An 11772-nucleotide genomic window follows, 5' to 3' on the forward strand; every position below is an offset into this window, starting at 1 on the left:
GGTTCAGCCCTCAGTCCGGGTTCAGAACCAGCAGCGGAACTGGATGCAGCAAGATCCCCTGGTAAAGGAAGAGCTAGCCTCCCTGCTTGCTGAGGGTCGCTTGGAGGGAGAGCACAGAGGCAGGGCTGTCTGTCATCCATCGCGCCTGGACTCGGTAGAGCCGACCTGTGCTAAAGCCACTTTGAAATAGCCTTTGTTATTTCAAACCTGCAGCCCACACCTCAGCGATTTCTTGGAGTGGAGTGCGAGATGGGGCGGTGTGTACAGGGGGCAGGGTGTACAGGGAGCAGGGTGTACAGGGAGCTGGGTGTAAAGGGGGCAGGGTGTACAGGGACCAGTGTGTACAGGGAGCAGTGTGTACAGGGAACTGGGTGTACAGGGAGCTGGGTGTACAGGGAGCTGGGTGTACAGGGAGCTGGGTGTACAGGGAGGAGGGTGTACAGGGAGCAGGGTGTACAGGGAGCAGGGTGTACAGGGAGCAGGGTGTACAGGGGGCAGGGTGTACAGGAGCAGGGTGTACAGGGGGCAGGGTGTACAGGGAGCTGGGTGTAAAGGGGGCAGGGTGTACAGGGGGCAGGGTGTACAGGGAGCAGTGTGTACAGGGAGCAGTGTGTACAGGGAGCTGGGTGTACATGGGGCAGTGTGTACAGGGAGCAGGGTGTACATGGAGCAGGGTGTACAGGGAGCTGGGTGTACATGGGGCAGGGTGTACATGGAGCAGGGTGTACATGGAGCAGGGTGTACAGGGAGCTGGGTGTACATGGGGCAGGGTGTACATGGAGCAGGGTGTACAGGGAGCAGGGAGGACAGGGGGCAGGGTGTACAGGGAGCAGTGTGTACAGGGAGCAGTGTGTACAGGGAGCAGGGTGTACACGGGGAAGTGTGTACAGGGGGCAGGGTGTACAGGGAGGAGGGTGTACAGGGAGCAGGGTGGACAGGGAGCAGGGTGTACAGGGAGCAGGGTGTACAGGAGCAGGGTGTACAGGGAGCAGTGTGTACAGGGAGCAGGGTGGACAGGGAGCAGGGTGTACAGGGAGCAGGGTGGACAGGGAGCTGGGTGTACAGGGGGCAGGGTGTACAGGGAGCAGTGTGTACAGGGAGCAGGGTGTACAGGGAGCAGGGTGTACAGGGAGCAGTGTGTACAGGGAGCAGGGTGTACAGGAGCAGGGTGTACAGGGAGCAGGGTGTACAGGGAGCAGGGTGGACAGGGAGCAGGGTGTACAGGGAGCAGTGTGTACAGGGAGCAGGGTGGACAGGGAGCAGGGTGTACAGGGGGCAGGGTGTACAGGGAGCAGTGTGTACAGGGAGCAGGGTGTACAGGAGCAGGGTGTACAGGGAGCAGGGTGTACAGGGAGCAGGGTGGACAGCGAGCAGGGTGTACAGGGAGCAGGGTGGACAGGGAGCAGGGTGTACAGGGGGCAGGGTGTACAGGGAGCAGTGTGTACAGGGAGCAGGGTGGACAGGGAGAAGGGTGTACAGGGGGCAGGGTGTACAGGAGCAGGGTGTACAGGGAGCAGGGTGTACAGGGGGCAGGGTGTACAGGGAGCAGTGTGTACAGGGGGCAGGGTGTACAGGAGCAGGGTGTACAAGGAGCAGGGTGTACAGGAGCAGGTACAGGGAGCTGGGTGCACAGGGGGCAGGGTGTACAGGGAGCAGTGTGTACAGGGAGCAGTGTGTACAGGGGGCAGGGTGTACAGGAGCAGGGTGTACAGGGAGCAGGGTGTACAGGGGGCAGGGTGTACAGGAGCAGGGTGTACAGGGAGCAGGGTGTACAGGAGCAGGGTGTACAGGGAGCAGGGTGTACAGGGAGCAGGGTGTACAGGGAGCAGTGTGTACAGGGGGCAGGGTGTACAGGAGCAGGGAGTACAGGGAGCAGGGTGTACAGGGAGCAGGGTGTACAGGGGGCAGGGTGTACAGGGGGCAGGGTGTACAGGGAGCAGGGTGTACAGGAGCAGGGTGTACAGGGAGCAGGGTGTACAGGGGGCAGGGTGTACAGGAGCAGGGTGTACAGGGAGCAGTGTGTACAGGAGCAGGGTGTACAGGGAGCAGGGTGGACAGGGAGCAGGGTGTACAGGGGGCAGGGTGTACAGGGAGCAGGGTGGACAGGGGGCAGGGTGTACAGGGAGCAGGGTGGACAGGGAGCAGGGTGGACAGGGGGCAGGGTGTACAGGGAGCAGGGTGTAGAGGGAGCAGGGTGTACAGGGAGCAGTGTGTACACGGGGAAGTGTGTACAGGGAGCAGGGTGTACAGGGAGCAGGGTGTACAGGGAGCAGTGTGTACAGGGGGCAGGGTGTACAGGGAGCAGTGTGTACACGGGGAAGTGTGTACAGGGAGCAGGGTGTACAGGGAGCAGGATGTACAGGAGCAGGGTGTACAGGGGGCAGGGTGTACAGGAGCAGGGTGTACAGGGGGCAGGGTGTACAGGAGCAGGGTGTACAGGGAGCAGGATGTACAGGGAGCAGGGTGTACAGGGAGCAGGATGTACAGGAGCAGGGTGTACAGGGAGCAGGGTGTAGAGGGGGCAGGGTGTACAGGGAGCAGGGTGTACATGGGGCAGGGTGTACAGGGAGCAGTGTGTATATGGGGCAGGCTGTATAAGGAGCAGGGTGTACAGGGAGCAGGGTGTACAGGGGGCCGTGTGTACAGGGAGCAGGGTGTACATGGAGCAGGGTGTACAGGGGGCAGTGTGTACAGGGAGCTGGGTGTAAAGGGGGCAGGGTGTACATGGGGCAGGGTGTACAGGGGGCAGGGTGTACAGGAGCAGGGTGTACAGGGAGCAGGGTGTACAGGGAGCAGTGTGTACAGGGGGCAGGGTGTACAGGAGCAGGGTGTACAGGGAGCAGGGTGTACAGGGAGCAGGATGTACAGGAGCAGGGTGTACAGGGAGCAGGGTGTAGAGGGGGCAGGGTGTACAGGGAGCAGGGTGTACATGGGGCAGGGTGTACAGGGAGCAGTGTGTATATGGGGCAGGCTGTATAAGGAGCAGGGTGTACAGGGAGCAGGGTGTACAGGGGGCCGTGTGTACAGGGAGCAGGGTGTACATGGAGCAGGGTGTACAGGGGGCAGTGTGTACAGGGAGCTGGGTGTAAAGGGGGCAGGGTGTACATGGGGCAGGGTGTACAGGGGGCAGGGTGTACAGGAGCAGGGTGTACAGGGAGCAGGGTGTACAGGGAGCAGTGTGTACAGGGGGCAGGGTGTACAGGAGCAGGGTGTACAGGGAGCAGGGTGTACAGGAATCAGTGTGTACAGGGGGCAGGGTATTGATGGGGCACAGTGTACAGGAGGAAGGGTGTACATGGAACAAAAATGTGGGTGGTGAATTATTTTCATTTTCGCAGGATGTGGGCTTCGCTGGCTGGGCCCAGCATTTATTGCCCATCCCTAATTGCCCCTTGAGAAGGTGGTGGGTGAGCTGCCTTCTTGAACTGCTGCAGTCCTTGTGGTGTAGGTACACCCACAGCGCTGTTAGGGAGGGAGTTCCAGGATTTTGTCCCTGTGGTGTAGGTACACCCACAGCGCTGTTAGGGAGGGAGTTCCAGGATTTTGTCCGTGTGGTGTAGGTACACCCACAGCGCTGTTAGGACGGGAGTTCCAGGATTTTGTCCATGTGATGTAGGTACGCCCACAGTGCTGTTAGGGAGGGAGTTCCAGGATTGTGACCCAGCGACAGTGAAGGAACGGCCGATATATTTCCAAGTCAGGATGGTGAGTGACTTGGAGGGGAATTTCCAGGTGGGGGTGTTCCCCATGTGTCTGCTGCCCTTGTCCTTCTAGATGGTAGAGATCATGGGTTTGGAAGGTGCTGTCGAAGGAGCCTTGGTGAGTTGCTGCATTGCATCTTGTAGATGGTACACACGCTGCTGCCCCTGTGCGTCGGTGGTGGAGGGAGTGAATGTTTGTGGATGGGGTGCCGATCAAGCGGGGCTGCTTTGTCCTGGGTGGTGTTGAGCTACTTGAGTGTTGTGGGAGCTGCACTCATCCAGGCAAGTGGGGAGTATTCCATCCCACTCCTGACTTGTGCCTTGTAGATGGTGTCTTTGGGGAGTCAGGAGGTGAGTTACTCACCGCAGGATTCCCAGCCTCTGAACTGCTCTTGTAGCCACAGTATTTATATGGCTGGTCCAGTTCAGTTTCTAGTCAATGGTAACCCCCAGGATGTTGATCAGGCTGCGAGGACAGATGGAAAAGGTGACTGAATTCAGTGATAGGGGAGAGTGTACATGGGGATGTGAGAGGGGATTAAATGGGTGGGTAGAGTCAGTGATGGGGAGAGTGTACATGGGGATGTGGGAGGGGATTAAATGGGTGGGTAGAGTCAGTGATAGGGGAGAGTGTACATGGGGATGTGGGAGGGGATTAAATGGGTGGGTAGAGTCAGTGATAGGGGAGAGTGTACATGGGGATGTGGGAGGGGATTAAATGGGTGGGTAGAGTCAGTGATAGGGGGAGAGTGTACATGGGGGTGCGGGAGGGGATTAAATGGGTGGGTAGAGTCAGTGATGGGGGAGAGTGTACATGGGGCTGTGGGAGGGGATTAAATGGGTGGGTAGAGTCAGTGATGGGGGAGAGTGTACATGGGGATGTGGGAGGGATTAAATGGGTGGGTAGAGTCAGTGATAGGGGGAGAGTGTACATGGGGATGTGGGAGGGGATTAAATGGGTGGGTAGAGTCAGTGATGGGGAGCGTGTACATGGGGATGTGGGAGGGATTAAATGGGTGGGTAGAGTCAGTGATAGGGGGAGAGTGTACATGGGGATGTGGGAGGGGATTAAATGGGTGGGTAGAGTCAGTGATGGGGAGCGTGTACATGGGGATGTGGGAGGGATTAAATGGGTGGGTAGAGTCAGTGATGGGGAGCGTGTACATGGGGATGTGGGAGGGATTAAATGGGTGGGTAGAGTCAGTGATGGGGGAGAGTGTACATGGGGCTGTGGGAGGGGATTAAATGGGTGGGTAGAGTCAGTGATGGGGGAGAGTGTACATGGGGATGTGGGAGGGATTAAATGGGTGGGTAGAGTCAGTGATAGGGGGAGAGTGTACATGGGGATGTGGGAGGGGATTAAATGGGTGGGTAGAGTCAGTGATGGGGAGCGTGTACATGGGGATGTGGGAGGGATTAAATGGGTGGGTAGAGTCAGTGATGGGGAGCGTGTACATGGGGATGTGGGAGGGATTAAATGGGTGGGTAGAGTCAGTGATAAGGGAGAGTGTACATGGGGATGTGGGAGGGGATTAAATGGGTGGGTAGAGTCAGTGATAGGGGAGAGTGTACATGGGGATGTGAGAGGGGATTAAATGGGTGGGTAGAGTCAGTGATGGGGAGAGTGTACATGGGGATGTGGGAGGGGATTAAATGGGTGGCTAGAGTCAGTGATGGGGAGAGTGTACATGGGGATGTGGGAGGGGATTAAATGGGTGGGTAGAGTCAGTGATAGGGGAGAGTGTACATGGGGATGTGGGAGGGGATTAAATGGGTGGGTAGAGTCAGTGATAGGGGGAGAGTGTACATGGGGGTGCGGGAGGGGATTAAATGGGTGGGTAGAGTCAGTGATGGGGGAGAGTGTACATGGGGCTGTGGGAGGGGATTAAATGGGTGGGTAGAGTCAGTGATGGGGGAGAGTGTACATGGGGATGTGGGAGGGATTAAATGGGTGGGTAGAGTCAGTGATAGGGGGAGAGTGTACATGGGGATGTGGGAGGGGATTAAATGGGTGGGTAGAGTCAGTGATGGGGAGCGTGTACATGGGGATGTGGGAGGGATTAAATGGGTGGGTAGAGTCAGTGATAGGGGGAGAGTGTACATGGGGATGTGGGAGGGGATTAAATGGGTGGGTAGAGTCAGTGATGGGGAGCGTGTACATGGGGATGTGGGAGGGATTAAATGGGTGGGTAGAGTCAGTGATGGGGAGCGTGTACATGGGGATGTGGGAGGGATTAAATGGGTGGGTAGAGTCAGTGATGGGGGAGAGTGTACATGGGGCTGTGGGAGGGGATTAAATGGGTGGGTAGAGTCAGTGATGGGGGAGAGTGTACATGGGGATGTGGGAGGGATTAAATGGGTGGGTAGAGTCAGTGATAGGGGGAGAGTGTACATGGGGATGTGGGAGGGGATTAAATGGGTGGGTAGAGTCAGTGATGGGGAGCGTGTACATGGGGATGTGGGAGGGATTAAATGGGTGGGTAGAGTCAGTGATGGGGGAGCGTGTACATGGGGATGTGGGAGGGATTAAATGGGTGGGTAGAGTCAGTGATAGGGGGAGAGTGTACATGGGGGTGCGGGAGGGGATTAAATGGGTGGGTAGAGTCAGTGATGGGGGAGAGTGTACATGGGGCTGTGGGAGGGGAGTGAATGGGTGGGTAGAGTCAGTGATAAGGAGAGTGTACATGGGGATGTGGGAGGGGATTAAATGGGTGGGTAGAGTCAGTGATAGGGGGAGAGTGTACATGGGGATGTGGGAGGGGATTAAATGTGTGGTTAGAGTCAGTGATAGGGGGAGAGTGTACATGGGGGTGTGGGAGGGAGTGAATGGGTGGGTAGAATCAGTGATAGGGGGAGAGTGTACATGGGGATGTGGGAGGGGATTAAATGGGTGGGTAGAGTCTGATAGGGGAGAGTGTACATGGGGCTGTGGGAGGGGATTAAATGTGTGGGTAGAGTCAGTGATGGGGGAGAGTGTACATTGGGATGTGGGAGGGGATTAAATGGGTGGGTAGAGTCAGTGATAGGGAGAGTGTACATGGGGATGTGGGAGGGGATTAAATGGGTGGGTAGAGTCAGTGATAGGGGGAGAGTACATGGGGATGTGGGAGGGAGTGAATGGGTGGGTAGAGTCATTGATAGGGAGAGTGTACATGGGGATGTGGGAGGGGATTAAATGGGTGGGTAGAGTCTGATAGGGGAGAGTGTACATGGGGATGTGGGAGGGGATTAAATGGGTGGGTAGAGTCAGTGATAGGGGACAGTGTACATGGGGATGTGGGAGGGGATTAAATGGGTGGGTAGAGTCAGTGATAGGGGGAGAGTGTACATGGGGCTGTGGGAGGGGATTAAATGTGTGGGTAGAGTCAGTGATGGGGGAGAGTGTACATGGGGATGTGGGAGGGGATTAAATGGGTGGGTAGAGTCAGTGATAGGGGACAGTGTACATGGGGATGTGGGAGGGAGTGAATGGGTGGGTAGAGTCAGTGATAGGGGGAGAGTGTACATGGGGCTGTGGGAGGGGATTAAATGGGTGGGTAGAGTCAATGATGGGGGAGAGTGTACATGGGGATGTGGGAGGGGAGTGAATGGGTGGGTAGAGTCAGTGATGGGGGAGAGTGTACATGGGGGTGTGGGAGGGGATTAAATGGGTGGGTAGAGTCAGTGTTACATGAGAGTGTACATGGGGACGTGGGAGGGGATTAAATCGGTGGGTAGAATCAGTGATAGGGGGAGAGTGTACATGGGGATGTGGGAGGGGAGTGAATGTGTGGTTAGAGTCAGTGATAGGGGGAGAGTGTACATGGGGGTGTGGGAGGGGAGTGAATGGGTGGGTAGAGTCAGTGATAGGGGGAGAGTATACTTGGGGATGTGGGAGGGGAGTGAATGTGTGGGTAAAGTCAGTGATGTCCTGTGTTCAGGTTATGAGGATGGAACTAAGGAACTGGATGTTGAATGGAGTTTATGTCAGAGGCTGTTCCCTGCTCTTGGCTCCTGCGTGATCTCACGGTCACTCTCTGAACTCCCCTGGGGCCTCAATGTCAGTCCCTGGGCTCCCCTGGGTTCTCAATGTTACTCCATGAGCACCTCTGGGTTCTCACTGTCAGCCTCTGAACTTCCCTGGCATCTCACTGTCAGCCTCTGAGCTCCTCTGGGTTCTCACTGTCAGCCTCTGAGCTCCTCTGGGTTCTCACTGCCAGCCTCTGATCTCCTCTGGGTTCTCACTGTCAGCCTCTGAGCTCCTCTTGGTTCCCACTGTCAGTCCCTGGGCTCCTCTGGCATCTCACTGTCAGTCTTTGGGCTCCTCTGGCATCTCACTGTCAGTCCTTGGGCTCCTCTGGGATCTCACTGTCAGCCTCTGAACTACTCTGGGATCTCACTGTCAGCCTCTGAGCTCCTCTGGGATCTCACTGTCAGCCTCTGAGCTCCTCTGGGATCTCACTGTCATTCCTTGGGCTCCTATGGGATCTCACTGTCAGTCCTTGGGCTCCTCTGGGATCTCACTGTCAGTCTCTGGGCTCCTCTTGGATCTCAATGTCAGTCTCTGGGTTCCCCTGGGATCTCATTGTTTTTCTCTGGGCTCCTCTGGGATCTAACTGTCAGTCTCTGTGTTCCTCTGGGATCTCATTGTTGCTTTCTGGGATTCTGTCAGTCTCTGGGCTCTTCTGGGATCTCAGTATCAGTCCCTGGGCTCTCCTGGGATCTCACTGTCAGTCCTTGTGTTCCTCTGGGATCTAACTGTCAGTCTCTGGGTTCCTCTGGGATCTCTGTCAATCTCTGGGCTCCTCTGGGATATCACTGTCAGTCTCTGGGCTTCACTGGGATCTCACTGTCGGTCTCTGGGCTCCTCTGGGATATCACTGTCGGTCTCTGGGCTCCTCTGGGATCTCACTGTCAGTCTCTGGGCTCCTCTGGAATATCACTGTCGGTCTCTGGGCTCCTCTGGGATATCACTGTCGGTCTCTGGTCTCCTCTGGGATCTCACTGTCAGTCTCTGGGCTCCTCTGGAATATCACTGTCGGTCTCTGGGCTCCTCTGTGATCTCACTGTCACTCTCTAGGCTCCTCTGGGATGTCACTGTTGGTCTCTGGGCTCCTCTGGAATATCACTGCCGGTCTCTGGGCTCCTCTGGGATCTCACTGTCACTCTCTAGGCTCCTCTGGGATATCACTGTCAGTCTCTGGTCTCCTCTGGGATATCACTGACAGTCTCTAGGCTCCTCTGGGATATCACTGTCGGTCTCTAGGCTCCTCTGGGATATCACTGTTGGTCTTTGGGCTCCTCTGTGATTTCACTGTCGGTCTCTGGGCTCATCTGGGATATCACTGTTGGTCTCTGGGCTCCTCTGGGATATCACTGTCAGTCTCTGGGCTCCTCTGGGATATCACTGTTGGTCTCTGGGCCCCTCTGGGATCTCTGTCAGTCTCTGGGCTCCAGTGGGATCTCACACGTGCTCACTGGGCTCCTCTCAGATCTCACTGTCGGTCTCTGGGCTCCTCTGGGATCTCACTGTCGGCCTCTGGATTCCTTTTCAGGGAGCGGACAGATCCAGCTGTGGCAGTTCCTCCTCGAGCTCCTCTCGGACAGCACAAATTCTTCCTGCATCACCTGGGAAGGGACAAACGGAGAGTTCAAGATGACAGACCCAGATGAAGTGGCCCGACGCTGGGGAGAGAGGAAGAGCAAACCCAATATGAATTACGACAAGCTGAGCCGTGCTCTGCGTTACTACTACGACAAGAACATCATGACCAAGGTCCACGGCAAACGCTATGCCTATAAGTTTGATTTCCAGGGCATTGCTCAAGCCCACCAGCCTCACCCACCTGAGTCCCAAATCTACAAGTACACAACAGACCTACCATACATGCCAACCTACCACACACACCAGCAGAAGATGAACTTTGTGCCAACTCACCCTTCACCCATCCCCGTATCGTCAGCGAGTTATTTTGGTGCAACAAATGCCTACTGGAGCTCAGCCCCTTCAACCATGTACGCCAGCCCCAGTGTTCCCCGTCATCCAGGCTCCCATGTCCCATCTCACCTTGGCTCCTACTACTGACTGCATTAACCTGCACTGGGGGCCAAGGATGCCATGGACTCTCTCTCTCTCCCTAAGAGGTTTGTACCTGGCCCCAACCACCCACACCTCCCCCACCCCCCCCCTCCCCACCACCTCAACCACCATCACCCCCTCTCCCACCTCCAACCACCACCCCCTTCCCGCTACCCAACCACCCACCCACCCCTCAGGAAGCAGAGAAACCCCTTCCTCAGAACAATGTGCGAGCTGAGAAACTGCTCGCATACCAGGCCAAGGTGGAGGAGACTGAAGCTACGATGTAACCTGCTGGATCTCGTGGTGATTTTGACATTTTTTTGTTATATTTTCTATCGCTTTGAGCTGGTCGTTCATCAAACGTTCCTCTGCAAGTCCAGCAGATCCAGACAAGACTGTAAATAGGGAGGGAAAGGTAGGACTGGCGCTCGGACTCCCAATTACTGTTGGCTTCTTACCTCTGCAGAGACTGCATCAGAAACAGAAACTGCTGCCTATTGTTTTTACATGTGTTATGCATTGTAGCACAGAACCCACAAACAATTCTATATATAATTGTTTTTATTGTATAGTTCCATTCGTCGTTAATTAATATTAAATGGGATTAATGTCATTTCACCTACAATTCCACTTGCTCTTCAAATCCAAGGCAGCCAATGGGGTGAAAGGATAACTTGTATCAATTATCAATGGTTTGTTCACCTGCCCCAAACATCCACCCGCTTCTACCCCCCACCCCCAAAATTCCCCCAACTACACCTCCCCGCCCCCTTCCCCATCCCCACATCAACCACCGCCCACCAAATACACTGCTTCTTCCAATTGACCTCCCCAACTCCCCCTCTGGTGACAGTCTACATGACGGATAGTGTACATGGGGATGTGGGAGGGGATTAAATGGGTGGGTAGGGTCAGTGATAGGGAGAGTGTACATGGGGATGTGGGAGGGATTAAATGGGTGGGTAGAGTCAGTGATTGCGGAGAGTGTACATGGGGATGTGGGAGGGGATTAAATGGGTGGGTAGAGTCAGTGATAGGGGAGATTGTACATGGGGATGTGGGAGGGGATTAAATGGGTGGGTAGAGTCAGTGATAGGGGAGAGTGTACATGGGGATGTGGGAGGGGATTAAATGGGTGGGTAGAGTCAGTGATAGGGGAGAGTGTACATGGGGATGTGGGAGGGGATTAAATGGGTGGGTAGAGTCAGTGATAGGGGACAGTGTACATGGGGATGTGGGAGGGGATTAAATGGGTGGGTAGAGTCAGTGATAGGGGAGAGTGTACATGGGGCTGTGGGAGGGGATTAAATGGGTGGGTAGAGTCAGTGATAGGGGAGAGTGTACATGGGGCTGTGGGAGGGGATTAAATGGGTGGGTAGAGTCAGTGATAGGGGGAGAGTGTACATGGGGATGTGGGAGGGGATTAACTGGGTGGGTAGAGTCAGTGATAGGGGAGAGTGTACATGGGGATGTGGGAGGGGATTAAATGGGTGGGTAGAGTCAGTGATAGGGGGAGAGTGTACATGGGGATGTGGGAGGCGAGTGAATGGGTGGGTAGAGTCAGTGATAGGGGGAGAGTGTACATGGGGATGTGGGAGGGGATTAAATGGGTGGGTAGAGTCAGTGATAGGGGACAGTGTACATGGGGCTGTGGGAGGGGATTAAATGGGTGGGTAGAGTCAGTGATAGGGGGAGAGTGTACATGGGGATGTGGGAGGCGAGTGAATGGGTGGGTAGAGTCAGTGATAGGGGGAGAGTGTACATGGGGATGTGGGAGGGGATTAAATGGGTGGGTAGAGTCAGTGATGGGGAGAGTACATGGGGATGTGGGAGGGAGTGAATGGGTGGGTAGAGTCAGTGATAGGGGAGAGTGTACATGGGGTTGTGGGAGGGGATTAAATGGGTGGGTAGGGTCAGTGATAGGGGGAGTGTACATGGGGATGTGGGAGGGGATTAAATGGGTGGGTAGAGTCAGTGATGGGGGGGGGGAGTGTACATGGGGATGTGGGA

General features: G+C 55.8%; 1 protein-coding gene across 5 annotated transcripts in view; it reads left to right on the forward strand.

Annotated features, from left to right (window-relative positions):
- LOC121274113 (Friend leukemia integration 1 transcription factor-like) overlaps positions 1–9863 on the forward strand; it is a 193861-nt gene extending 183998 nt beyond the window's left edge. For all 5 annotated transcript variants that reach the window (XM_041181272.1, XM_041181274.1, XM_041181273.1 and 2 more), the window contains one exon: positions 9236–9863. In XM_041181272.1, coding sequence (XP_041037206.1) covers positions 9236–9765 — 530 coding nt within the window. In that variant the 3' untranslated portion in view covers positions 9766–9863. The remainder of the gene's footprint in view (positions 1–9235) is intronic.
- Positions 9864–11772: the final 1909 nt, after the last annotated feature.

Source organism: Carcharodon carcharias (assembly GCF_017639515.1).
Source record: "Carcharodon carcharias isolate sCarCar2 chromosome 29 unlocalized genomic scaffold, sCarCar2.pri SUPER_29_unloc_6, whole genome shotgun sequence".
Lineage (NCBI taxonomy): Eukaryota > Metazoa > Chordata > Chondrichthyes > Lamniformes > Lamnidae > Carcharodon > Carcharodon carcharias.